At 41.6% G+C, this 27,722-nt stretch overlaps 1 protein-coding gene across 1 annotated transcript in view; it reads left to right on the plus strand.

Moving 5' to 3' along the window:
* Nucleotides 1–2,081: 2,081 nt before the first annotated feature.
* The window catches only part of LOC109468094 (centromere-associated protein E-like), a 31,182-nt gene continuing 5,541 nt past the window's right edge, over nt 2,082–27,722 (plus strand). The window contains exons 1-48 of the mRNA XM_019766331.1: nt 2,082–2,196; nt 2,962–3,081; nt 3,406–3,506; nt 3,798–3,887; nt 4,118–4,236; nt 4,395–4,514; nt 5,173–5,257; nt 5,640–5,707; nt 5,882–5,938; nt 6,102–6,153; nt 6,451–6,541; nt 6,932–7,061; nt 7,201–7,320; nt 7,787–7,957; nt 8,310–8,487; nt 8,754–8,965; nt 9,648–9,773; nt 10,013–10,079; nt 10,420–10,569; nt 11,095–11,222; nt 11,531–11,641; nt 12,036–12,230; nt 12,641–12,711; nt 13,156–13,276; nt 13,885–14,028; nt 15,265–15,387; nt 15,672–15,863; nt 16,368–16,514; nt 17,071–17,199; nt 17,561–17,671; nt 18,108–18,218; nt 18,542–18,726; nt 19,145–19,325; nt 20,993–21,172; nt 21,549–21,639; nt 21,854–22,044; nt 22,429–22,572; nt 23,055–23,195; nt 23,635–23,844; nt 24,175–24,339; nt 24,668–24,871; nt 25,256–25,375; nt 25,583–25,699; nt 26,170–26,292; nt 26,561–26,614; nt 26,768–26,872; nt 27,135–27,251; nt 27,407–27,460. Of these exons, the coding sequence (XP_019621890.1) occupies nt 3,002–3,081; nt 3,406–3,506; nt 3,798–3,887; nt 4,118–4,236; nt 4,395–4,514; nt 5,173–5,257; nt 5,640–5,707; nt 5,882–5,938; nt 6,102–6,153; nt 6,451–6,541; nt 6,932–7,061; nt 7,201–7,320; nt 7,787–7,957; nt 8,310–8,487; nt 8,754–8,965; nt 9,648–9,773; nt 10,013–10,079; nt 10,420–10,569; nt 11,095–11,222; nt 11,531–11,641; nt 12,036–12,230; nt 12,641–12,711; nt 13,156–13,276; nt 13,885–14,028; nt 15,265–15,387; nt 15,672–15,863; nt 16,368–16,514; nt 17,071–17,199; nt 17,561–17,671; nt 18,108–18,218; nt 18,542–18,726; nt 19,145–19,325; nt 20,993–21,172; nt 21,549–21,639; nt 21,854–22,044; nt 22,429–22,572; nt 23,055–23,195; nt 23,635–23,844; nt 24,175–24,339; nt 24,668–24,871; nt 25,256–25,375; nt 25,583–25,699; nt 26,170–26,292; nt 26,561–26,614; nt 26,768–26,872; nt 27,135–27,251; nt 27,407–27,460 (5,982 nt within the window). The 5' untranslated portion in view covers nt 2,082–2,196; nt 2,962–3,001. The remainder of the gene's footprint in view (nt 2,197–2,961; nt 3,082–3,405; nt 3,507–3,797; nt 3,888–4,117; nt 4,237–4,394; nt 4,515–5,172; nt 5,258–5,639; nt 5,708–5,881; nt 5,939–6,101; nt 6,154–6,450; nt 6,542–6,931; nt 7,062–7,200; nt 7,321–7,786; nt 7,958–8,309; nt 8,488–8,753; nt 8,966–9,647; nt 9,774–10,012; nt 10,080–10,419; nt 10,570–11,094; nt 11,223–11,530; nt 11,642–12,035; nt 12,231–12,640; nt 12,712–13,155; nt 13,277–13,884; nt 14,029–15,264; nt 15,388–15,671; nt 15,864–16,367; nt 16,515–17,070; nt 17,200–17,560; nt 17,672–18,107; nt 18,219–18,541; nt 18,727–19,144; nt 19,326–20,992; nt 21,173–21,548; nt 21,640–21,853; nt 22,045–22,428; nt 22,573–23,054; nt 23,196–23,634; nt 23,845–24,174; nt 24,340–24,667; nt 24,872–25,255; nt 25,376–25,582; nt 25,700–26,169; nt 26,293–26,560; nt 26,615–26,767; nt 26,873–27,134; nt 27,252–27,406; nt 27,461–27,722) is intronic.

Consider the following 27,722-nt stretch of genomic DNA (forward strand, 5'->3'; position numbering starts at 1 on the left):
GCCGGTTTCTAGGGGCAACTTATGTAAGGAAGAATATCGAGTTACCGGTGTCTTCGGGACAACTTAAAGCGAACTTTGAAAAAAGTCTTGACAGCTAGGAAGACAAAATCTCGCATGTGTTTTCGCCAAAATGAAATAGCAATCAACCATTGTGCATTAGTCTTTCACCGAAGCATCTTACGCCTATCTATGGTGCGTTGAATCTGTGTGGCCCCGACAGATTGTGTCGGATTATGTCTCTGTTTGTCCAGAGTTTTGTCATTGCCAAAATATCTTGAACTGAGTCAACCGTCCTACATGATGTCGCAACAAAGCGTATACGTGCCCGAGGCCTGTACATAGTGGCTTGTTAACGTTTTCTTGTCAGGACAAAGTTTGCTGACCTGTCCTTGTGTGGCCTCTGAATATCTGGTACACGTACCCTAGAGCGTCCATTGATCACGTTCACTGCTGACAGTGATGAATGATTTTCTGTGACAGATTTTTTTTAATGTAGCCTCTAGCCTGGCCTCTAGTATCCATTCATCTTCTATTAAGTGATAATAACTGCCGACCAATACGCAGGCCTGACCAATACGGGTCTGAGGAAAAGCAGTTACGATTTTGCTGGCACCCACCAGGCCTTCCTAATGGGTTATAGATAGTAGAATAGGGCTAATTTTTAATGAACTTTTGAACTTATGAACTTTTTAATTAGTCAGAAGAGTGAGCCCCCGGGCAAATGAAACCCTGTCTCACCCACCCGACACCTGGCAAATTATTCTGTCTACATGAAAACTTTTTCAGCCGTAGTAAGTCTGGTCGAGACTGTACGATTTTGCCACCGTAAAATCTGCTTGGAGGTTTTCGTTGGAGGTTTGGTGAACGTTGCATCAGAATTTTGCCCGCTGCATGACAATATCTTTTCCGACACAACATTTGAAAACTACAGACGGGAGGTCATCCTTACTGTGATACGCGCGTACGCGAATAGACTTTAAATGAGACGTCCGGCGTGCTATTCACAATACAATGTTCTGTTCGTAGATACGTGACAAGGAAGTTAATTAGTGCAAATCATTGGGTGGAATAATAATTGGATTAATGTTATCTATCTAATGTAAATAATCTTTGGTGTGTCTTATTTTACGTGTCGATAGATGACTTCATGGACTCCCTTGAAAGAAGAAGCGTCTGGAAAGAATAGAAATTGACAGAACAACTAAAGTCGTCCTTAGCGTACCAACTCCTCTGGTATGTTATCAGTCCTTTTCAGTTTTGGCCGTTTTCTACTCTTTCCAGTAGCCTAGCTTCTGAAACCTGGCAGAGGCTACAATCATTCCACCCGGCGGCCCATGCAAGCCAGTTCTTTATAGGTTTCATCTCCATGCCCGTAGCCAGGGGGGGTTCGGGGGGTTCGGAAGAACCCCCCCACAAGGCTCAAAGGTCCACTTTTTGGTCCACTTTTTATGTAAAGGTCCACTTTTTGGTCCACATTTTATGTAAAGGTCCACTTTTTGGTCCACATTTTATGTAAAGGTCCAAGATTTTTCTTAGAAAAGATGGACTGGAATCGTAAGAAAAACTGCTCTCTTCGTCATTGAAATTAAAAATTTATCTCTGATTTTCTCTTGGGAAAATCCTCTCAAAAAATGCACGAAATGCCATTTTAGAAGGTTCATTTTTCAAAATTTCCGGGGGAGCATGCCCCCGGACCCCCCTAGGAACCTCGCGCCTTCGGCGCTCGCCTCGCGCCTACGGCGCTCGAGGTCCCCTCAAGCAGTGGGACGAACCCCCCCATTCAAAATCCTGGTTACGGGCATGATCTCCCTTTGCTGATTGTAGTCGTGCGTGAAATGCAGCCGTCTGTGCGTGTGAGGAATCTGATGTGATATATAGGGTGTTACCTATCACAAGCAGGTCATGATGGCATTTACGTAAAGTAGGATATTAGTAATTAAAACCTCGTCCCTATGGCGTCGTCAAAAACTCCCGTCTTACAAAGCCACTCTTGTGTCCAGAACTCGCAGGATCCTCCGCTCATGATTGGTCAACGGTTGAGCTACCCTGAGAACGAGAGCCATATTTGATCTACAGTGCTTAGCGAGCCGCCATATTTGAATTTAAACGTCTTTGTCCGCAGTGTTGCCCAAGTTTTCTTACGTTTTAGAGTCTCGGGGAAAATTATAAGCTTTTATTACAGGGTTGCTGATCCTTGTAAGTATGCTTTGTTTATCTGTCTTAGGGAAAGTTGGCTACCATGAGCTTTTTGGTGTTTTCTGGACACGAAAATCGTCACAACTTAGGGATGACGTGTTTGAAAAAAAAATCTTACAAACCGTAAATGTGTTGTGAGTCCGTATTACCAGTTATTGTGCAGTGAGTCCGTATTACCAAAACCATACAGCAGACATAGTAAAATTAGCTGTAATTTTACTATATACCTGCAACCACGGTTAAACCAAACCATACTACACCCCCCTCCCCCTTGCCGCGGCGGGGCCCCGCGGCGGCAGTTCTTGTCACGTTGATTCATGTTTAAACAGGTTCAAGAATAATTCTTTGCAAAACGACAAAACAGTAATTAACTTGTTGTTTTACTGTACTAAAAGCGCGTTTGGTTCTCAAGCTTTGACCGGACGGGCCCGTATAGCATCGACTCGAAAATGGCGGGGTGTGGACCGTGTGGTAGCATGCAAATATCTCGCCATGTGCTCTAGTTCGCTTCCAAAATCCCCTACCGTTGGAGGAGTCGCGGACTAGAGCACAAGAAATTATACGGGATTCCAGTTTTAGGGTGTGGTGTGGTTAAAATTTATCCAGCTTTAATAGGTGTACTGTCAGTACACCTAATTAAGCTTGTGGAGAACGGTAACCAGGCTAAGAAGGGTTTACTTCTTGTTTGCACAAATTATGTTTATAAAGTGTACCCTGGAGGCAAAAATGCACATTAACGTTAACCATTTTTATTATGTTTCACAGTTGTTGTTCTGGTGTAGAAGACAGGTATCCAACTGCCAGGATGCCTCCACGCTCCCGGTCGTCAGCAGACAGCAGCGATGCCTTCAAAGTGGCCATACGTGTGCGGCCACTCATCGCAAGGTGTGTTGGGGCTTCACATCCATGTAGCCACCATAATTTTTTATTCAGGCAGCATACTAGTACTACTGTTGCAATTTGAATGTGGAAGCACACCAGCACAGAGATATATTCAAATACATATGCATTTAGTAAACATTGCACAATTTACATTTCTACAAAGATGCAGTTGTTTATCTTTGTTATGGACTGAAAAAAAAATGAAATGAATGACATCAATGACTCGACATGCTGAGTGACAGTGAGTGTTCATAGCATATATAACATTGAGGACTGTAACTACTAAACTAGGATTTGTAGTACTGAAGTACATGTCATGTAACACAGGGAAAAGAAGACTGGAGCTCAGATGTACTGGTCATGTGATACGAAGCAAATCTTCCAGCTTGGGCCAGATGGTAGACAGACTGGGCTGGGACACTTCTTTGGTAAGTCCCAGTAATATGCTATTTTTGGCAATGCCTCAGGGGCAAGCTTAATCATATAATTTGAAATTAGTCTGCAGGAAATCTAGCCATTTTCCAATTACTGTATGTGTTGTTTTCCATTAATGGCTAGTGAACATCTATTTGTCGAGTAGGATGTCCCCTGTTGGTTTACATTGCCTCAACTCTTATTTTTCCATAAAAATACTAAACATCTTTACTTTAGTCAGAAACAAAATATGCAGTGAAAAAGTAAATCATGGTTGGACAAATGGTTATGTTTTACTCTCTCAGATCGCGTTTTTGACCACGAGGAAACAACCCAGGACGTTTATGATGAGATTGCCCAGCCAATCATCGAAAGTGTGATGGAGGGTTACAATGGTAAGTTCATGGATGATTTAATAACATGTGGGTAAATATATGCATCTACTGAACTTGGTTTTAACATAGCAGTCGGATAACCAAAAGCTTTACAAAATTTTCCAATATGTACAAAATTCTGATGCAAAGTGGACCAAACATCCATCAGAAACCATCATTTTGCACAGATGCAATTTACGTTCTGCTGACATGCATATTCTTCTTCCATCTCTGATTGTCTTGTATTTCAGGCACAATCTTTGCTTACGGCCAGACCAGCTCCGGTAAAACATACACCATGATGGGTGATGGTAGGACAGAAGGCATCATCCCATATGCCATAGATGACATGTTCCACTTCATTGACCAGGTAATCTACATGGCACACGAGTGTATGTGTAGTGGAGATTTAATGTTAGTCAGTACTCAGTTTTGTTCAGTACATGTACATATATTGTAGTACTTTTGTACAATGTAGTATAGTGAGCTGTGTACTAGTTGCTAACCTTGATATTGTGTTCCTAATAGCATCCTGACAGAGAGTACCTCTTCCGAGTCAGTTTTATGGAGATCTATAACGAGACCGTATCAGACCTGCTGGCCACCAAAGATGCAAAGCCTGGGGGCTTACAGATCAGAGAACACTTGGTAAGAAATACTGTCATTCCTGATATTTTTAATGGTACTTTTAGTTTTGTGTTCATGGTTTTCACGGTCACTTCTTGTGCTGTGAAATTATATTAATATTTAGACATTACAATCATCAAATCATTTGTCTTCGCTCTCTTATTATTATATTATAATTACCTGCACTTGCCACCACTATAAGGATTAAGTACTAACTGTTCTGTGAGTAGTGATGCATACCTAAACCCAATTTTAGGTTCAGGTCCGGATTCAAGTCCAGAGGTTTAGGTTCAGGTCCGGACTTGTAAGTCCGGACCTAAACCCATGGCATATACAAAATTGCATGTTGGCAACCTTGCAATGTTGTCTGGGTGAAACTTTGACCACATAACATGGAGGCCGGTACTTGACGATGCCCGATGGCAATGTTTTCTTCGTTTTGCAGCAAAGATTTTACAATCTACGGAAGGTTTTAGGTGGTTTGGAAAGAAAAGGGGTATGTGAAATGGTCTTTTATGGTAATAAGTCCGGACTCGGTTCTCAACTTTTAGGTTTTTTTGGACTTGAACCTAAACATTCTTACAAGTCCGGATCCAAGTCCAGTGAACTGGTATGCATCACTATCTGTGAGCATTCCTATGTTGATAGATAACCAATAGAACCTGTCTTTTCTCTACAGGAAGGCGGGGTGTATGTTGCTAACCTGGAGGAGAAACTGGTCCGCAGCAAAGACGAAGTCCTGGAGTGGATGAAGAAAGGAGAAAGTGAGTCTGGATCACTGATATCTGCTTGTTGTATACTTATGTTATCTTTCAGCTGTAGTGTCTGCATGGTGTAGTGGTCTGTGCACTCTTATTAAAAAACTTGCCACATCTGGTTGAAATTCCATGAAGCCAGCGGCCTGGGTTTACGCCTTGTTTAGGATATGTCTCACATTGTCCTTTTAGATGGTGACCGTAAAGCTGGCAACCTCTGCACGCTAAAGAACCTAAGAGACTTATTTAGAAGAGTAATGATGATCCAGTGTGCATGGGTAGATACGTGTGCAATAGCAAAGCCACATAGTACTAGTAGCTACAATGTACAATGCCTCATCTAGCAGAGATTCAGAGTTGTTGAATATGTGTTTCTGTTCTGTTTTTTTAGAGCGAAGACACGTTGCTGGAACCAATATGAACGAACGCTCCTCACGGTCACACACCATCTTCCGAGTTGTAAGTCTCTTCAATTTCTGTATACTGTTTACATAACTAAAGGTACAGTTATAAGTATGCTTCTTGGTATTGCCGTGTACTGTACAAATATACAAATGTACAAATGGTCTTTTGAGTGTTACAAGTTTTGAGTTTGACCTTTTAAGGAATGGTATCTTGAACCCTCTGTCTTAGATTATTGAGAGCAGAGAGCAAGGAGCCAAGGATGACGCAGTGAACGTGTCTCAGTTGGTAAGCAAGATTGTACTGTTTATGTACACCTCAATCCTTGGTTGATAACTCTTGTACTCAACCATGGCATGACTATTTCTTGTTCTTTTCTGTGCTCATGTTAGATATGTAGTACACATGTAGTTGGTACATCCACAAAATAATTGGTATTTTCTTCCTATAGAATTTGGTGGACCTTGCTGGATCTGAGAGGGCCAGCCAGACTGGTGCTGAAGGTAAGAAGTGACCCTTTGTCCTCTTTATTTCCTCTGGTTGTAGCCTTTGGTGTCAAGAGGGATTCTTATTGTATTATTTCATTCCAAAGGAGTAAAATATTGTTTTTGGTGTGTCTGTAATTGTGCTGTCTGTTTTTCTGAAGGGAGTGAAGTCTGCCAACACTGATGTGTATTTTACATTCTGAGGAAATGTTCAAAATGAAAAGAGTGAGCATGAAAGAACTGTGAAAAAATCAGGAATTGACAGAAATCACAATGGAGTATGGTTTCTTATTTCTCCGGTTTCTTATTCTCCAGGACAAAGACTGAAAGAAAGTGGTGCCATCAACCAGTCTTTGCTGACACTCAGCAACGTAATCCGGAAACTCAGCGAATGTCCTCCTGAAGGGTGAGTGTCAAACTCTGTAACTTGAAGAAATCCCACCTGCATATGCAGGTTAGTGCAGGTAAAATTGGAGCTGTGCAGGTATTTCTGATGTCGACCTGCACCTAACCTGCACTGGTTATACATGTACTAGGTATATGTGGATTTTTGTTTGTTGCATTGACTGTTACCACCTATGAAGTACAAAAGAGGTGATGGTGTCTGAACAGTTTTTTTGGTTTGACCCATGCTTCCTAAATTCTGAGTGGTGCAGGTAAAGTTTGCCTGGTACACGTAATATCTGTAGCATAGCCACACTGTACCACTAGTAGTGCCGCCTGCCTGAAAAAGCCTTGTATATGAATGTATTTCTTTTCTATTAAAAGCAGCAAATGTTTCCTATCTTACCTGCAGGGCTTACATTGCATACCGAGATTCCAAGCTGACCAGAATCTTGCAGATGAGTCTGGGCGGAAACTCCAAAACGGCTGTCATATGTGCAGTGACTCCAGCAGAAGAAGAACAAACCAAGAGTACGCTCCAAGTCAGTTCACTTGTAATTTATCTTATTTTTTGTCTACCCTGTTAACCTTTTAGCACACTGAAGTTATCGTTTTGGCCACCAGTTCTCTATTGGTTATGGGTTATGTTTTTGACTACTATCTATTCTGTTCCACCCACAGTTTGCCACAACATCGAAGTCCATCAAGAACAAGCCTGTTGTCAACGAAGTTTTGTCAGAGATGGCTATGCTCAACAGAGCTAAGAAGGAGATTGCCAATCTGCAGAAGAAAATCAAAGAGGTATGATGAGATTGGACATGTGATATGCAAGTGCTGCATTTCACAAGTTTTGATAATTTACTGGTGCCATTGTCGTTTGAATGAGTATGGATTTTTGTCTTTAGCCTCTCTTACTTTGTCAGATGACCTAAAAGTTCTGAGAGTTTAGTGATACTATTTTTTGTTAAGTTTTAAAACCATACCTATTGAAGGCACTGCAATCCAGAACAAAATGTGCATTATCGTCAAGCATTTCTATGGAATACATCGTTTAAGGTCATGTTAGCATATTTAAAGATGACATTCCCTCTGTAGTTTTTAAATGTTGTGATGGAAAAAAATATCTCATGCAACTGACAAAATTCTGATGCAACGTTGACCAAACATCCAACAGAAAACATGGTTTTGAATAGACATGCCAACATGCTATTGAAGGCATAGATGGAGAAATGCTGTACTGAAAGTACTGTTTCTTTATCATACATAGATGAATAGCCAGACAGGATTCCTGACCCTGGAGCAGGATAACGAGGAGTTGCGACAGAAACTACAGGAACAGGAGCTGCTACAACAGGAGCAGGAGAAGAAGCTGAAAAACATGGAGCTTTTCATGTGTCGATCCAGCATAGATACTAAAGCTCTCACCGAAAAGGCAAAGGTATGTGTGTGTGGTTCTGTCTTTGTATGTCCTTTTGTACATAGTTGTGTGTGCCTGGCTATGTTTGTGTGCATGCGTAGGTAAGGGGTACTGTAGCGGACACCCTGTGGTGTTGGATTGCATTATGTAGAAAGTTGCAGGACAGTTGGAGGCAATGGTATCATATCTATGAATGTGTTTAAGTAAGAATTAACAGAGCAATAGTTTGGTATCATTATATGAGACCATGTGAAGGTAAACCATGCTTATTCTTTGCAAATACTATGTTTCTAGTACTGTAGTAGTACTTTAATTTGAAACAGCATATCATTCCATGTTGACTGGGAAAATGAAATTAAATCTCTTTTGACAGAAAAACCCCAGAAGAGCCACCTGGTGCCCCAGAGTGGGACAGCAGTCCCGCCTGTCCTTTGACCCCTCCTCGTTCAAACCACCAAACCAGGACGTGAACCTTTCCATGTGTGATGTACCAGAGTTCTCCATTCCCCGCAAGAGAAGGAAACATTTCTCTGGAGAACCCATCTTTGGTGGTCAGTGTTGGCTTTTTGTTGGTATTATAATTTCTCAGTGTATAAACTGTTATGGTTGAGTCCAATTGGTTTTGAACCCAGTTACCATTAGAATTCAATGGAGACTTGGTACAGTTTCTCAGCTGATGGTAAAATTTGTCAGATCAATGCAGGTACAAATGTGACTTTCAATGATACTTGAACCAGTGCAGGTATGCTGATAAAAGTATTTTAAGCCCTGCATACGTGAAAAAACAAGTACAAAAATGTGATGTGATGTTTTTCAGACCTGGACCCAGTGTTGGAGTCCCCGGCAGGAGAAAGCTTCAGTCTGGAGGGTGGTTCGGGGGACTCCCTGCCTGACTTTGACATGTTGGAGGAGAGCCGGTCCAGTGTGAGTTCTACCCGCTCCAGCCGCTCCAGCCGCAGGGTGGCCTTCATGCCCACTCTGGACGAACTGCCCAAACTCATGTTCATCGAGGCAGGGACGCAAACAGAGGTAAACTTAAAGTTCTTTCTAGATATTCCTACTCACTCTATTGTGGTGTAGAATGACTGATTGCTAGTGGACACAAAATCAAGAGTTTGTGTGTTCAGTCCCTGGCATTCCTTGTTAGATGTTGTGTCCTTGGGAAAGGCATGTATGAAATAATGACAAAAATGTGCTAATAAATGGCAGTAAACATCAATATCAGACAGATTTCTTCATTTTTTTAATTTTATTTTATTTTATTTTATGACGATTTACCACATTTGTGGAAGGATCACCTTTTCAAAGATGTCAAACCTGAGACCAGACTGTAATATTTGAACCACTCACACCGGGAAGGTCCCCTACTCTTTTCGATAAGTGTGGTGGGTTCTTTAACGTGCGTGGGTTGTGGCTCTCCCAAACACGGGATTTAACGTCCTATCCGAGGGACGTCCCTAGCCGAAACTAGGTACTCATTTTCACCTGAGTGAAGTGAGGAAAGTCGTGTAAAGTACCTTTCCCAAGGGTACAACGTCGGGGCGCATGTTCGGACTTGTTCGGGTACGACCCGGAATCGAACCCGGGTCTCCCCGTTTCATAGTCCAGTGATGTACCACTACACCACACGACATCACAAATCTTTTAATGTTTTGCTGTCCTAAAATTGCATTAAATTCCTTTGAATTCTTTGTCTGAATGATTCTGGCAGGATGCAGAGGAAGGTTCTGCCAACAAACAGGATGACATCCCTGACGCTGCTAGTGCTATGTCTGAGAAGGAACAGAGTCTTCAACAGGAGCTACAGTTCAAAAAGGACCAGTGTTTAATGCTGGAGGTAAGATCCATGTTAACCCTTGGCCTGCTAAGGTTGCTATTTGGCACTAAACTTGTATCAGATAGTTTGAGACCAAGTAATTCAGTCAGAAATTCTGTTGAGTCAAATTTCTTGAGTTGGAGAACAATTTAATTTCTCATTGTATAATTCTAGTTTGTCCAGTTGATGTTTTACATGGCTTTTGTCCTTTGTAATGGCTGACTTATAGAGGAGTTAAAAGATATGCTTTTCTCTTCCAGTGCCAGCTATCCTCTGTGAAAGAGAAATTTGATGCTGTTGAAGAACAAAAGGACAAGATAATCCAAGGTCTGATGTGTTTCTGTACCTTTTCTAATGTCGTATCAGTGTTCCAACCAGGCTGAGTTTTTTCCCATCATCTCAATTTTGTTTGACGTAACATCATGTCAAGTGCCAAAGGTGCCAGGTGATGCTTTAGAGGCATAACAATCTTAGGGGGGTCCCGGGAAATTTTGAATCTCTGAAATGCTTTTCCTGCATTTTGAGGGATAGATTTTGCTTTATTTACCACCAAGTGTTACTGGTCTTCCTGCATTTATCGTTAAACATTATCATCCCTTAGAAATTTACCACTAAGTATTGCCAGGATCCCCCCATGCTGACCCTCTGCTATCTATCCCTACTTCAGAGCTGGAAGCCAAACTGGCCACTCACGAGGAGGTGGTACAACAGCTGAACGAGGTTATCAATGAGACAGTGGAGGAGAAACAGGGTAAAGAGGAGGAACTTGTCACTCTTCGAGCTAAAGTCAGTCGCCTGGAGTTACGCTTGAACACAGGTGGGGAGAAACTTCATTGGCATGACTTACGGTATCTGCAATTTGATATGTGAAGCCTATTTTTCAGCACTGTCTTCTTAAAACCATGTTAGATTGCATATATGTACAGTACAGGGCTGGAAATACTTTTTTTCTGCATACTTGCAATATTGCAGGTAACAGTTAATAAAATAACCTGCACCAGACAAATGTTACATGCACTATAGTAAAAGTTTTTATGTTGCCCTCCAGTACATCCAAACATTGAAATGTTTTGAAAAAAATGTCCTTGGCAGTACTGTTTAAATGTTACTAACTTTCTCTACTGCCTTCAATGGTGCTACTTTGAAGAATACAAGGCAGATTTTAACCTGACTGTTGGTCACATGTCCTCCTAGTGTCCGGGGCTGTTTTTTTCATTGTATTTTGAGTATATGTTATATGTAGTTGGTATATGTAGTTGCAGTTTTTGATCATAGTGTTAGCAACAGATATTGCATTGTTTAATGAGATAACAGGGTTTTTTTTATTGCACCACTGCTGCAGGTAGCCACAGCAATGATGAACTCCAGGACACGGTGACCAGTCTGGAGCAGCAGCTAGCCACTGTGCAGCAGGACAGGGAAACAGAAGTCAACGCCTTACGAACTAACATCAACATGCTGGAGAAACAGGTTTGTTTGTTTGTTTGTTTGGGTCTTTGTTTATTTCTGGTATACTCAATCATAATATATAGAGAGACATTTCTATTTAGACGCCTTGTTTGGTGACCTGGTCATAGAAGGTGAAAAAAAGATAACCCTTAATTTAAATTAGATTAGTCTAAATTCACATGCTTGTGCAGTGAAAATAACTCCAGTCCAATACAAAAAATTGTGAATTTAAACATAACCTGTAGGATTCACGGAGACCTGCACTGGTGTCTCATTCTCCAAAACATAATATACAGTATGGCACTACCTTGTTTTTACTGTATATATAGCTTGAAGACCTTCGTGAGCGGGATGGGACAGAGATCCTGAGTCTACACGACCAGATAGCCGACCTGGAGGGAGAACTGGCAGCATCACGCCATCAGAACAGCTGTGATGAGGTGAGATTACTGTGCTCCTCATACAAGGCTCCAAATACCACCTGCACATGCAGGCTAGTATTATATATATATAGTGCTAGTAAAATTTGAGCTGTGCAGGTATTTCCTGCATGTAATGTGTACTGTTCCATGTACTGGGTTTATATATTTACATAGGTGGTCAATGACCTGGGTCAGACACCATGGTAACTGATGCTGTAGAAGACACCCTGTGGTGTAGGGTCACATTATGTTGCAAGTTGCAGGACAGAGTTACAGGGCCTGGTCACCATGTGTATGAATGTATTTTAGGAAGAATGAACAGAGCGGTAGTGTGTTAGGCTAGACCATGTGAAGGTAAACATTATCCATTCGCTTTGCAGATGTTTCCTAGTTTTTATCTGTTGTTTTGCAGGTCTTCCTAGTTGAACAGAAGAATGTTGCAGAGGAACTCGCACAGAAAAACCAGGAGATCGCCGTGCTGCAAGAACAGCTGTCTAACCTTGAGAATCGCAGGAGGGCGTACAGCACGTCTGATGCAGAGGTCATTGAACTCCGCAAGACCTTGGATGAGGCATTCCAACAGTGTGAACTGATCCTGGCAGAAAAGGTGGGCTTTTTTCTCTTCCAACAATATCAACAACTTATTTCTAAATCTTAGACTGAATTTGAAGAAGTCAAGGTCATATCAATAGACCAATCCCATAGCCCCGCAGACCTCTGTCAAAACGTAGAAATGCAAAGAAAAAAGGTAAAAATGGAATATTTGACAGACATCCAGCCACACTCCCATTGGTCAAACTGCTAATTGCCATTCTCTCATTGGTTAAACTGCTAATTGTGACGGACAGCAAGGATTAGTCTACAGTTGTCAGTAGACCAGTCCTTGTACTGACTGGAGTTCAACAATTTTTCCAGAAGATCTTTGTATACAGAATGAATGAAGAAATCACATCTCAGTACAATCTCACCAGTTCTTATTGTACATACTGGACATATCTACTTTGTATTTATCCACAGACTAATCTGGAGACTGCTATTAGTGAACTACAAGACAACAACATTAGGCTGCATGATGACTTCCAGCACATGTAAGTAGGCCTTGTACAGGTGTTTAACTGGGTGAATGTACACTGTAACAGTCTCTGTGACTGTTGCAAACATGTACAGTGATGGTTTATGCTAATGCTAAAGTCTGTGGTGGTGTCAAATGGCTGAGTCGTTACGCTAGCAGACACGAAATCAAGAGGTCAATGTTTTATTTCCTTGAATTTCTGACTGGACATTGTGTATTTGGGAAAGGCGTTTTATATATAAGTATGACTTTCCTCACCCCACAAAGTGTAAAATAATACCTGGCTTTGGTTGGTTAGTGGAAGGAAAGGGATAGGCTATGCCATTTGATACCATGCCTTAGACACAGTGGATTAACAACCCACTGCCCTTACAGCCTGAAAAAGGCCAGGGGACTATGTTCACCTTTTTTACAGTGCAGGTTTCTGCTAATGCTGATGTCTGTGTTATTTTTTCTCCAGAGTTGTTCAGAAGGACCAGCTTCAGGATCAGCTGAAGACAAAGGAGGAAGAGTTGAATGAGCTGGAGGAGTTCACCCGTCTGGAGAGAGAGATGCACGAGGAGGAGAGGAGGGCACAGCAGGTCAGTCATGTTCAGGATAGCTCCTTCTTTAATCCTTAGAGAGGAGTATTTGTGTATACGTTGTGGGGTTATGTGGAGGAACAGCAGAGTGTTTGGCTTTGAACCAACAGGTCCCAGGTTTGAGTCCAGCTATACCACCAATCTTGTGCCCTTGGGAAAGGCAATTTATATTTAGAAGAGTAGTGGCTCTGGTGTTTGCTATGTCAGCTGCAATCATGTCAGGTTATTCATGATATCAGTAGACCATGTGTGCAATTTTTGGAACTTTTACGAACATCAGAAATCAGAGATTTTAGACTTCATGGATTGTATTGGGTATCCGTGAATATTTTGGAACATGTACTGTATGATCAGAGGGAAATACCCGATTGAATTATGTCACACAATGGATTACTACTGTAACTTAATGTATGAAATAACTTCCCCAAACAATTGCATCAAATTTTTGATTTCACACTTTCTTGGCCACCTTCAAACCACCTTATGACCTCCAGGATTGTCCCAGAAGTAATCAATGGCTGCTTTGAGTTGATTTTTTGTTTGATGTGTGTACAATGATGTCTTGCATGTAGATGTTAACCAAGTTTTGTGATGTCTAATCTCCTTAGACTGACATTGCGGAGAACAGTCCCTCTGAAGATGAAGTAGCAGGTCTGAGGAAAACTGCTGCTGATGCAGAGGCTCTTACACTGGAAACTAATAAGAAACTTACAGAAGTGTCTGCAGAGAAAGAGGAGCTGGTCTCCAGATTGGTTAGTCAAAAGATTTTGTGGAAACTACAGAAAAAAATCAAATATTTGCATTTCATAATGCCTGCATTCTGCAGTAGGAAGTTAAAAGTTTTTTTGCAGTGTTTTGAATATGCTGTTGTAACAATTACAATAGTAATGCAGTTCAAAGTATCATGAATTTGCAGTGAAGAGGTCACATAGAAACAGTGCAAAAAAAACCCACTGCAAACGTTTCTTCATTTATAGTACAGCCCTTGTTAAATGATAAGATTGGGGAAAATTTTGGATGAGCGCTGCCTTCAAATATCATGCTCCAGACACATTGGATTTGGACTAACAACCCAATGCCCCTACAGCCTAAAAAAGGTTACGGGGCTATATGATACCTTTACCTTTAGTGAAGAGAATTTTTACCTCCATGAAAAATGGAGGTATTGTTTTTGGCGGCGTCTGTCTGTGTGTCTGTGTGTGTGTGTGTGTCTGTGTGTGTGTCTGTGTGTGTTTCCGCAACTTTGTAATCAGCATAACTTCATAACGCCTTTATGAATTGTGATGATATTTGGTATGCTGATAAGTCTTAGGAAGACAAAGGTCAAGGTCAAATATGGGCCACCTGGTGGATGACCTTGGTACTGCAGCAGAACTTCCGGTTTTTGTATCTTTGGTCCTGAACATGCTATGGTCTTGACTTTTTGGTGACAGATAGCTTTTCCTGTCAGGAATAAGTGGTGTGGGTTTGGTCCCCCTAGCAGCTTGTTCAGGAACTGCAGGGGACTTTCGGGCGAAATCTTTAAAAGCCAATAAGTCCAGATAGGAACAGCGTATTTTCATCATTTTTGGTGTGTAGGTATCTGACAGAGAGATGTACATAATTAACCGCAAATTATGCAAATGAGAACTTTATTTGCATAATTAATGAGGAAATTCTATAATTACAGTGTTTTACATTATAGAACTTTCATACATGTAATGTATGTAACCTATGGCAGATGGAACATCAACAGATACTAATTATGCAAATGATGACCTAATTTGCATAATTAATGCAAAAAATCTATGATTTCTCAATGGTGAATGATGGGAATGTCATACTTGGGACATCTTTAAGTTAATCAAAAGTTAACATCACGATGCATATATTATGTTAATGCAGAGGTCATTTGCGTAATTAAAGAACAAATTTACATTTACATATCAAGCCCATATTTCATGGAGGTATGAGATCTCGGAACTCTTGTTTTCTCTGTTTTTTCTCAGGCTGGACTTGAGAAAAAGCTTGAGGAGTTGGAGAGGGAGAATGCAGATGCAGAGTCTTACCTACACCTTGAGAAAGAGCAGCACCAGCGTATGGTGACAGACCTCAGAGACCAGCTACAGAAGGTGGGTGCAGTCAGCACAGTTGTACAACCTTCTTCCTGCTTAGTAATCACATGTACAATGTGTACTGTACTTAGTCCTGGGATATACCCCAAATCCTTCAATCATGCCCTGGGCTTTTCCTAAATTGGCTTACTTTTGTTAAATAGTCTAGGTTACATTAATGTTGTGTTTTTGGTTTCAGTCCTGAAAAAGTATGGTTGTTAGGTAGAGATTTTTTCAGTCTTAGGATAGTGATGACCAAAAGATTTGCAATGTAGACTGAGATACATCTCTGTCCATCTCAGTCCTATGATGAGAGTGCCCAGCTACGTCTGCTGGTGGAGGGGGACACAACAGTGGACATATCAGCCCAGCAGCAGTCTACTGACAAGATCAACGCCCTCCAGCAGAATGTGCAGGAACTGCAGGAAGCTCTCCAGGCCATGACTGAAGAACGGGACCAGGTCAGGGTGGACCTGGGAGAGTCTGTGGAACAGGTTAGACAATAACAACGTACTGTCCCCTTCACACTAGAGGCAGAATCAGCCGGAATGCTGTCTGAATGAAAATTCTTTGTACATTCCTGGATATTTTAAGTGTATTCTTGAAATTCTTACCACATATCTTTGGGCCCGTTCTTGTGGCTGGCTCAAAAAGTCTTGTTCATGCTCAAAACTTTCAAGATGAATTTGAAGTAGAGAAAAATGAAAGGTATTGAAAGTGTATGCTAGCTGCAGTAAGACTGCATTCTAAATATTCCAACACTGTTCTTAACATGCTGATTGCATTCACGGGATAGCCAAAATGGGCAAGGATATTTGGAATACTGGAGGTCCCAAGAAATAAAAGCTGTTTCTAAATGCAATATCATACAGAATACAGATTGTCTTATCCAGAGTACAATTTAATGATGCACTGATACTGCATTGAGTGTCTTTGTGATGTAACAGCTGCCAAGAGAGTAAAACAGTTGTATGTGCATCTCTGTTGCCCTTCCCCAGGTTATGGACTCCCAAGAAGAGCTGTACAAGCTGCAGCAGAGCCACAGTGAACTACAGACCAGACATGAGCAGCTGAGTCAGGAACTACAGAACATACAGACACAGGGGCAGCAGTCAGGGGCAGGGGCTGACAGTACTCAGGAGAAGGTAAAGATTTCTCATCAACATTCTCACAAGCAGATGTGCTCTGTAAAATGTAACATATGTATATATAAAAGGCAAAGACTAGGACTGTATAACGCATTTGCTATTTATAGAAGTAGTGAAGAAGGTAGTGGGTTGTTAATCCACTATGTTAGAGCATGGTATTGGGAGGTGAATTTCATCCCTTTCCTTCCACTGCCTTTTGCCTCTCGCAACCGAAGTTTGTCACCTATTTTATACCTGGATGGGGTGAGGAAAGCCATGCAAAGTGCTTTCCCAAGGATACAACGTTTTGCCAGGAGGGGATTGAACCCGTGACCTCTCGATCCTCTGTCTACTAGCCTAAACATCCAGTCATTCAACCGAAGCTGGTGTATTACGCCGAATGGCAGTTATACCGGCTATACTGATACAGATACAGATTCAACACCACTTCATAAGTGATGGTTCGAATTCTTTATTCAGTAGTATAGTCAATACCAGGCATATTTTTATTCTAGTATTATCAAAGAAATGACATTGTGTTGCACTTATGGTTTCTTTATTCTGTCACCTACAGACTGACAGACTAGAGGCAGACCTAGAGAACACAGTAATCCGGCTGACTGAGACTGAAGAGGCTTTACAGCAGAGTAAAGCTCGTGTTACAGAACTGGAGAGACTAACTCAGGACACAGCAGCTAAGGAGGTCAGGACACTGGACTATAATTCCAACTTTCTAATCAGTCAGACACTTGTTAGAGATGCTTATCTTGGAATATTGCACCTACTGTCTTTTATCTTTAGCCACTTAAGTTGTATGATATTGTATTGTTGTTTAGTAAAGTTGGTGCCATTCAGTCTTTCTACGTAAGGCAGTTTCTATGTTTATTCTTAATAAACCGATGATGATGGCATATCAAATTATAATGGATTAGTTGAAGCTGAAAAGCTGGAAGTTTCAGTCATGTAAATAGATTTAAGTGAAACTGATAGTGTTAACATTTTACATTCTGTTCCTCTAAAAACTTAGAGTAGCTTTAGCCTTAGATTATTTGATTTTATCCCAGGAGGAACTGATTCAGCTGAGGGAAGACCTGGCCACCAGCCAAGGGAGTGTGGATCGACTGTTGGAACAGCTGAGTTCCCTGGAGCAGAAAGAGGCAGAAAATTCACACCAGGTAGATTCCTGCCATTTGTGCTGGGCATACAAAAAAAGAAAAGCAGGCCTGCTTGTCAGTTTTCTTTGGAACTATATACATTAGACTTGACTTATTCTTTAACGTATAGCACTACAAACATAGACATTGTATAATAAGGTTCTTGAGTTTTCTCATCCAACATTTTGGTGACCTGTCACCTTCAGGGCAAAAATGACTACATTGTAGTTCTGATTCATTACTGCAGTTGGTGTCGCTGCTGCAATATTACAAATGTTGGTCCCAACCTTAGTCTGTTCTCACAGTATAATACATTGTGTACATAGTCAAGTACAGTAATAATTGGTAAGACCACTTCGTTTCAGTTACTTGTTAAGAGTGGTGGCAGATTGGTGTACAGTCACTTGCCAACCTGATCAAATTATTTGCAACCAATCACTTTCCTTCTGTTTTCAAGGACCATACAGCACATCTGAAGGAGGAGCTTGCTGCTAAGGACAGTCAGATGGAGCAGATGTCTGAACAGTTAAAGACCTTGGAACAGAAGTCAGCAGAAGATTCGCTGCAGGTGTGTATTTTGACTGTTCTAAAGTGCTAATTTGATCTGGATAGACTTGTATGTTGAAACCCCACAGTTTTAGAAGGTAGTCCCCTTATGCTGTAGGGGCGGTGGTTTGTTAGCCCATTGTATGCAGGTGTTGGAAATTGGAACCCAGCTCTCTCTATTTATTGCCTTTTACATGCCTAGAATTTCCTCGGCATAATGAACCTGTAAATACTGTTCTTCTCTAAATACTGTAGCCTTTGTCTTTTCTCTCATGACCAGTGTGAGATTAGATCTTCAGTGAGCTAAAATTCTTCTTTGAATTCTTTTGTCACTTGCATTCACAGGTATCTGCATTGAAGGACCAGCTGTCCAGTGTGAAGACAGCCTTAGCTGAAGCAAAGAAGCAAGTTGAAGACCTTAAGGAGATCAGTGTAGCCAAGGATGACCTGTCTAAACACCCTAAGGATGTTCAGCTACTTCACGAGCAGCTACACCAGGCCAGGATGGCTCACGCTGAGTTACAGAAGAGGTAAATAGTTTTATGTTAACCTTTGCAGAGTCTGTTTCTTCCTATTCCTTGTCTTCTTCTGTTACAAATGTGTCAATGACCTGAACCAGATGACTACCGCCATGGTAACTGGTGCTGTAGCAGACACCTGTGGTATTGGATTACATTATGGAGCAAGTGGCAGGACAGAGTTGGAGGTGCTTGTCACCATTTAGTTTTTTGGGCCTTAATCATATGAAGGTAAAAAATTTGATACCTTTGTAATGTTTCTTACATCTATGTATACCAACCTACCACTATTTTACCCCACAATCACTCCCAAGCTTGCAGATTCTTTTCCTCAGCACCATGGACAAGTGATTGTTGAAATGAAGTTGTGATTGACGCAAAGTTCAGACTCTTAGATGACATCCTCACGAATGCATTTGTTTCTCTGCAGGTATGAGAGGCTGGAACACGATCTCAGCTGCGCCCAGGATTTCAAACTAGCAGAAGCCAACAAGGACATCTTCCAGCAGCAGAAGATCAGCCGGCTGGAGATGGCACGCCGAGAGTCTATGGCTGTCTCCTCTAAAACTATGGAGGACAACAGGAAGGAGATAGACAGTCTAACCAAGCAGGTAAGGCCTAAGGCTTGGCATTGTTTGGTGGTAATGTGGTTTGTGGTTAAGCAGTGTTCGAAATACCCGTCTGCAATCTGCAATTTGCAGATAGATTTTCAAGATTGCAGAAGAGAAAATCTTACAATCTGCAATTTTGCAGAAGGAAAAAATAGGCTCCGGATTCAGTAGTTTTCAATTAGCAAAGCAGTGGCGCTGTGAATAGATCGAAAACCTGCGCCGCACGAACCTGCCGGCGTTTTCCAGCAGACTGTAATGGTCCCATATAAGGGAATTTGGGGTCAAAGTTGAACGATTTCGACAAGGCGACGAAAGGCGACGATAACCAAATATGGGCACTCGCCATTTTCCGATGTTAGATTTCGTCTCCCGGGAGGACCCGACAACTGCCTCGGCAATTTTCGGCAGTTTTCGCTGAGCATTTCCCAGCAGGCAACACGGCAAAGGAAACATGGCTCCTCCGAAGAACCACACTCGCCTCGGCGTTAATTTGCCGAAATTTCGATGTTTTTCCTTGGTATTTTGCACGATTCAAGCAAAGAAAACAAGTTGATCACATGAACAAAAGAGAAATACAGCACTGGGAACCTAATGGTCCGTTTTGGTGGGCGGTAATTTCTCATTTCGAGTGAAAATTTACGTGCATCACATTGTGACCATATGGTATAAAATCAGTGATTTTTCGGCTTGATGCGAGCCAAGCACGGCCCGTAGACTTGTCCTTTATGATTTCTAGATGACTATCGGTACCAAAATACGGGAAAATATTGTTGCAAAATGAGAGAGACGGAGACTAAGGTAAACTTCTTTTATTTGAAGGCTGGATTTTCATTTTCCTGGCAGGCTTCTTTGTATGTAGTGATCATCAGTTATTCAGTAACAACAAATATGGATTTTTGTTCCGGTAAAAAAAACCGGTCCACCGATGTTTTGGTTTTTTTGGACCGGACCGATAAAATTTTACGGTCCGAACATATTTAAAAGAGTGATATTTTGAAGAATTTCAGTAATGCTACAGATTTTTAAGCTATACTGTTATATATATATGATGTAAAAATAGGCATTATTGGTTTCAGAAGGTTGTAATATGGGGGCTTGTGTATTTGCAGAAAGTATTTCAAAATTGCAGGACGAAATTTTGACTCTTCTGCAATATTGCAGAGCACTGAAAAAAAGTATTTCGACCACTGTTAAGGGTTGTTGACTTGAGATCGAATGGTTCTGGGTTCAAATCCCTAGCAGGACCCAATGTTGTGCATGGTATGTATGGGATGCAGAATGTCTTATGTGTTCCTAACATTTGATATGATTGTTCCAGACTATGTGATATAACCCAATGTGTGGTTATCATCATGCAGGCTTCCAAAGGTTCTATAGAATAATCCGCACATGTTTTGTGTGCCCCGTGCGTGCCGTTTTCGAAAATTAAAAAAGCGGGTTCGTACATCAGAGTTGGTGTTGTTTTTGTTCAGGGACACCAGATTTTCTCAACTTCTGGCACATTCCACATTGAAATGTGTATTTTCTGGGGCTAGTATGAAATGTGTATTTTCTGATACGAAATGCACTGTGTTGTATCCTAATTTCTATGTTTATCAAATTTCAAGTAATGCAAACTGTCTGATCATGATCAATTTTGAATCAAAATTTTGAACCTCCCCCTGTAGCTGAGTGACCTGCAGGCTAAGCTGCAGCACCAGACCCTGGAGTGTCAGCAGGCCGTACATGAAAAGGAGAAGGCCGTGACCAAACTGGAGGATTACAAGGTCCAGGTACGAGACCTGGAAAACCTTCATGCCAGCCATGCCACCAACACAAGCAGGCACCAGAACATGGATCCTGACAAGGTACAGTCTGCTCAGCAGTAGTTAGCATTAATCAATCTCCCATGTTTAAGCCCTACAATATTGAGATGTTGCAAGTTCTTAAATTGTCACTGAAGAGTCAATTGTTGCATATGTGCACCATTTTTAAAAAAAACTTTTGACTTAAAGCAATTTTGGACTGCAGTGCCAAGTGTTTTGGGGCTGATCCATTTTACATGGGGGTCTACTAGATTAGTTATTTCTCACATAGGGAGATGGAGTGAAATAGTCTGCATTTGCTAGCAAATGTCATTTTTTTCTACATCTGTAATTACCATAAAAGTAAATGACAATGACAATGTCTGATAATACATATTAAGGTGTACTTGAGATTAATGTAAGCAATTTCTGTTCACAGATGGTGAAGATCATAAAACAGCTGGAACTGAACTTGGATCTTACCAAACAGAAAGTCCAGAAACTGGAAAGTGACAACAAGAAACTGCAAGGTGACTTTCAGACACCTTTCTGGTTTGCTTGGATAGGCTTTTTTAAAAGTGTTCTTGTGCTTATTTGTGTAATTTTGTAACTAAAAAACTGGCTGCAGGGCAATTATATTTTCTGACAAAGACTTTTTTGAGGTCCCTCCTTGAGCACTCAAGGCACGTGTCGTGGCCTATAACTTTTTCTTATTTCCTATTCTCCCTCCCTTTGTTGCCTCAGAATTAGAAGACACATGTGACAGGTTGCAGTTTGCTAAGAGCCAGCTGCAGGGAGAAGTGGAGAGGTCCAAGCTGGCCCTGGAAACTGAGCGGGAACAGAACTCCATCCAGCAGCGCCGAAACAACAACTCCAACGCAGAGATGGCTGAGATGAGACGGCAGGTGGAGAAATCTGCAGAGGAAGCTAGAACGGTACAACCATCTTTGGTCCTATTATTTCTACCAAACACATACCTGTTATGGATTGTGTGATTGAGGAAAACAAAGCCTTTGATACAAAGGCATGGAAGCTAGTGAGGCCGACATTTGCTAGCAAATACAGCATTTTTCGAACAACCTAAAGAAGACAACTTTAAAGGCCATTGTATCAACATTTTTTAAAATGTCCAGGGGCATTTGTTCCCTCTACCCCCATGCCAAATTTCAGGTCATTTGGCCCCAGAATGAAGAAATTGAATCCATTTAATGAAATGGCAGGAGAAGGATAAGAAATCTGACAGAAAAGCAAAATGTTTCATCCACATCTATGGTATGGAGTGAAAAATAATAATACCTATGTATTGTATTGCAATGCAGGCCTCAGTAATGTTGGCTGCAAAGGAGGACGAGATCAAAGCTGTACAGCAGGATCTGGAGGCTGCCAAGAACAAGCTTCAACAGGACAGCGGCAGCTCACAGGAACTGCAGAGAACCATCACGGAGCTCAAGCAACAACTACAGGTACGGACAGACTGACATCCTCTGGGTACCCTAAAACTGAGCGAGTGTACGGATGAAAAAAAAGTTGGACAAAAAGAGTTGCTTCACTATGAAATCTGAATAGCCAGGAAGGTTGAACAAATGACAGAACATGCAGGGCATGGTGTACCAAACAATATATTCTTCAATTTTGTTCTTCACATCTTCTTTCACTTTGGAAGACATGGTGGTGGAAACAAGTGGACATTCAAGCCTGCTACCCTTTCTCTGCCATTCTTATTTTCCTTCCAACCTTTGGCATTCTTTTAGTACCCAAAAACAGTAGGATTGCAAAGAATGTTTTTGGAGGTGAAAAATTGATGCATGTGCAGATGTCATCTATATAATCAAGTCAGTATGGTCTATTTCTCAGACAAAGCGTTGGTCACAAACAGTTGTTTTCAAGTGTCTAACAAGCCATGGAATGGTTTTGTATGTTATCAGTTTGATATGTTTTATTTCAGTCTGCAGAGCATGAGGTAGAAGTGACCAAAGGACAGCTTGGTGCTGCAGAGGAGAATTTCCATGCAAGCAAGGAGAGACTCACACAGACAGAACAGAAGCTAGACCATTCCTCCAGGGAGCTACAACAGGCTGGGCAACAGGTTGGTATAAGGACAGTCACATCATCGTCTTTTGTTGTAAACTGAGGTGTGAGCAGTACTGTACTGATCTGTTGTTACAACTTACATGGCAAGACATGTCCCTAAGCTGTCAAGGGCCCTGTACTGGACAGAAGCTTTTCATGTAGTGTACAAAAAAGTTTCAGCTTACAACTTACAAGTAAAACTGATATTTCCTTTGACTATTATGAGTTACTGTGCCTTTGAACTGTAGGCACCAAAGGTCAAACTTCTACCATGACCACCTGGCCAATGTGACCACATTTTGGTTGTCCCTTAGATAATTTACCCGTTGAGTGACCACCTGTCCATATAGACCAGATTTTGTGATTGATGTGCTCAGAACAGTACAAAAAATTCAACGAGTAAGAATTAGAGTTGCCTGGCCTTCTAAGAAGACATCCATGTTATCCTTTGTTAGATTGAACAGCTGAGGAAGGATGCGAGACAGCTGCAGGACAGGTGCTGTGAGCTAGAGGAGGTTGGGAACAGCGCAGCTGCAGCTGCTGACCAGCGGGTAACAGACCTGCAGGACAGACTGACCGGCCTGGAGTCGGAGAGAAACACCCTCCTGGACGACCTAAGGACCATCAGTGGACAGAAAGGGCAGTTACAGAAGGACATGGAGAAGGTATGTGTACAGTCAGCTTCAAGTTGAAAAGTTGCGCCCATCTCCAGTCTTGATAGCCCTTGGGCGACACAGTGGTACAATCAGCAGGGGGCCAGTCCACTGGTAGCGGTGTATGTCTAACTACCATGCTCTTTCCCAAATGCTAAGTGCTGAGTGCTAAGCATTTCATTTTGAAGTGTCTGGTATGACTTGGCCAGGGATCCTCCATCCCTGCACTGTTCTGTCCTAGTCCTGATTGAATGACATCTCCGTGGTTGTTCCAGTAAATTCCTAAAATACCTTGGAAATTTGAAATCTCCAATATCTTGTTTCCTGATGTTTTTACTACAGCTACAGGAAGAGCACAGCAGCCAGGTGAACTCCATCTGTGACCAGCTAACAGCCATGGAACAGGAGAAGGACAGCCTGAGACAGCAGCTGTCCCAGCAAGGGGAGACTGGACAGGCGCTGGCCAACCTGCAGATCAAACTTAACCAGGCACACGATAACCTCAAGGTCAGTCTTATACAGTTATAGAAGCTTGTGTCAGCGTGTCTGCAGACTGTACATGCACCTGCAAGAAATATGGGACGTAATGTGCATAGCACTATTTAAGGTCTGAAAATTTTGAATACCAGATTTGTTGGAATTGATGTTATAATTTTTGTGCAGGGACACCAAATTAACCTCTGCCACATTTTGCATTGAAAATATATGTGCTTTTTTTGGGTGGGTGGGGTATGACGTACATAAAATACAACATGGTGTGGTCTATATGTATATTTACCTTTAGGTTCATTGCAATTGTAATGTATTAACTAAAGATATTCTCTGTTATAATCAGTTGGAAACAGCCAAGGTAGGCGGCTTACACATGGAGCTCTCCAAGAGCAAGGAAGCTCTGGCGGAGTTGGAAGCACAAGTGTCGGGGCTGCAGGCAGATGTTACAGACAAGGACAGCCAGGTGGCAGCTGCTGAGGGTGCAGCACAGCAGCTGCATACACAGCTGCTGCAGGTGCGCACTGACACGGCCATGCTTGACACACAGGTGGGTCTGTCTACCTTATGTCACTTTCACCATGGTATCTGATGATGTGGCAGACACCCCTTGGTGTTGGATTACATTATGTAGCAAGTGGCAGGAAGTTGGAGGGGCTGGTCACCATATATTTTTAAGCAAGATACTAAAAATAAACAATGCTGCAATAGTTTGTTCAGCTAGACCACAAGAAGGTAAACCTTTTTCATCACGTATGAATGCTTTTAAAATAACAGAAAAGTCATTTTTAGCTTAGAAAGTGTTTTTTAATAAGCCAAATTGTTTTATATACATGTCATTCTTTAAGAATTGAAAGTTTTAACTGAGCTCAGCATACATGTACATGTTTGTACATGTACCAGGTTCTATCACTAATTATTTTGATCCTTTCAGCTGGAGGAAGCCAGAAGTCATTCAGAGGACCTGTCAGCTCAGCTAACACAGACACAGGCAGACCTGACAGACCTGCAGGACAAGTACAACAACTCACGTCTGGAGGTCAACGACTTACAGGTCAGCTGGAATGTTTTACCTTAACTTTCAACATGCCGCTTACACCAAATATATGAGAAATTTAGGCAGCAGGAAGAAGGTTAACATTTTTTAAGAGATAAAGAATGCAACCATACCATGTTGATTTGTACCCTAGATTGAGTAGCTTTAATTTGTAGTTCTGCATTGTTGTTGTTTATGGTAACATTTGATTCTTTTCTCCTCCAGGATGTGACAAATGAGTTTAAGGAGGAGAATGCTGTCCTGGCCGGGCAGGTTTCCCAGCTGGAGACTGACCTGGAGCAGACCAGAGAACGTGTGTTTTACCTGGAGGACAGACTCAAGGTACAGTCTTACCACACAACTGTCCTGCCTGATTTTCTTCACCATGTATCTGCTGGAAGAACCTCTGTATTTCTTTTCAGCTTTGGTGGCAAGGTGGCCTTGTGGTTAGGGTTGTTGATTCAGAATCTGAAGGTTTCTGTGTTTGCAATTATAACTCACAATCCTTTGGACAGATTCGCTCGAATTTCCTTGTGTGGTTAGATATTAAGGTCTTGAAGAAACAGTTTAGCAGGTAATGCAGGAGAATAAGTTGACGCCCCCTTTCTATGGTATGATATTGTCCACTGTTGTCCACTGTAGGAGTGAAGCATGTAGTGGGTTCATCAACTTTTACAGAAACAGGCCCAGGTACATGTATACAAAACATCCCCAAATTGAGGTCATATACCCAGTGCAACAATTGACTGAAATGGGCTATACCACAATCCTTTCAGGATTTCTTGTTGATAATTGACTCCTGTCCTCCCCAGGAAGCGTCATCCCAGCAGACTGATGCCTCAGAGCTCCAGAACCTCATGACAAGACTAACTAACCTGCAGGAGGAAGGACAGCAGGAGAAAAACAAGTTTGAGGAACAAACTAGAAACCTGTTGGTGAGTATTCTTGACCTTATAGTGAAGCCATGGTGAATAGAACTTTTTGACGACACCTCCGGGGAGAGCCTAATAGTATAGTTTGCTGGAATTCTAGCTATGCAACAAAGATATCTCTTATTTTCCATGAACACCTAGTGTCCATCTGATTGTCGGACATTGTCCCTGGAAGTAGGTTGTCACCATTGCATTCCTTGGGTGCAACAACTTAAATTTAAAGAGATCGTTTACTCAGACGCACCTTGCTTTTCTCTCCTACCATGTTCAGGACCAACTGGAGAAGAAGACAGCAGAGGCACAGGAGGATAAGAAGGCGCTGGAGGTAAAACATACACTGTAAATCATAAACTCTATTTGTCAAATGTAAAAGAAAATGTCAAGATATGCTATCTACATTTATTTTTATTCTGTCAGAGTAAAACATAGTTACTCCTGTTTGAAGTCTGACAGAGTTTATTTGTTGTGTTTCTTGTAGGACTTCCAGGAGTTCCACAGTCGTGAGTATGATCGCATGGAGAAGTGTTGTGACGAGGCAGATGCTGAGCTGGCAGAGGCCAAACAGGAGCTCAAACAACTAAAGGTAGGGACAGCGATTGGTTTTTACTATAAAGGACATTAGAAAACAAGTTTAAACATTTCTAGTAGAAATTTCAGTCAATCCTGCCCAAGCAGCAACCTCTTCAAGCCGACAGTATAGCAGACGTTTGATGATGTAGAACCTATGAGCACTTGTATTCGGTTTTGTTCTCTTTTTACTCCTCTTGCATTATTTTGCTGAATGTCACATTGCTTTATGTTTGATTGTTTGACAGTGTTTTGACATGTTGGTCTTGTTGTTACAGGAGGCAGCTGCATCCCAGCAGACAACAAGACAGCACCAAGATGAGGAGGTGGTCACCCTCAAGGCTAAGATCACGGCTCTGACAGAACAGGCAGAAAAATCACAAAAGGACTTACAGGTAGGTTATTCTGTTACACTGAATGGAAAGATTTGGTTTAGTCTGTACTCACATTGAACAAAAATTAGGTTAAAGAAGGAACCATTTTTTCTTAAGAAGTGCTGTAGAAGTCTGTCATTTACGTAGAAGTACCTTTTTTCTCCTACCATGTTCAGGACCAACTAGAGAAGGAGACTGCGGAGGTGCAGGATCTTAAAAAGAGCCTGGAGGTAAAACACTACTAAGCATGGACTCTGCTGTTTATCAGAAATTCTACATATTTGTCAAATGTTAAGTAAATGTCAAGATTATAAGATATGCTGCCTACTTTTTGTTTTGATCTATTTTGATACTAGTCTTAAGATAATGAGGAAAATGACGTGTTTTTGGATTGTTAAAAGTAAACCATAGTTACACCTGTTTAACTTCAATGTGTTTCCTGCAGGACTTCCAGGAGTTCCACAGTCGGGAGTATGATCGTATGGAGAAGTG

The sequence above is a fragment of the Branchiostoma belcheri genome, unplaced genomic scaffold (genome assembly GCF_001625305.1).
Source record: "Branchiostoma belcheri isolate BF01 breed outbred unplaced genomic scaffold, Haploidv18h27 scaffold191, whole genome shotgun sequence".
In the NCBI taxonomy this organism is placed as follows: domain Eukaryota; kingdom Metazoa; phylum Chordata; class Leptocardii; order Amphioxiformes; family Branchiostomatidae; genus Branchiostoma; species Branchiostoma belcheri.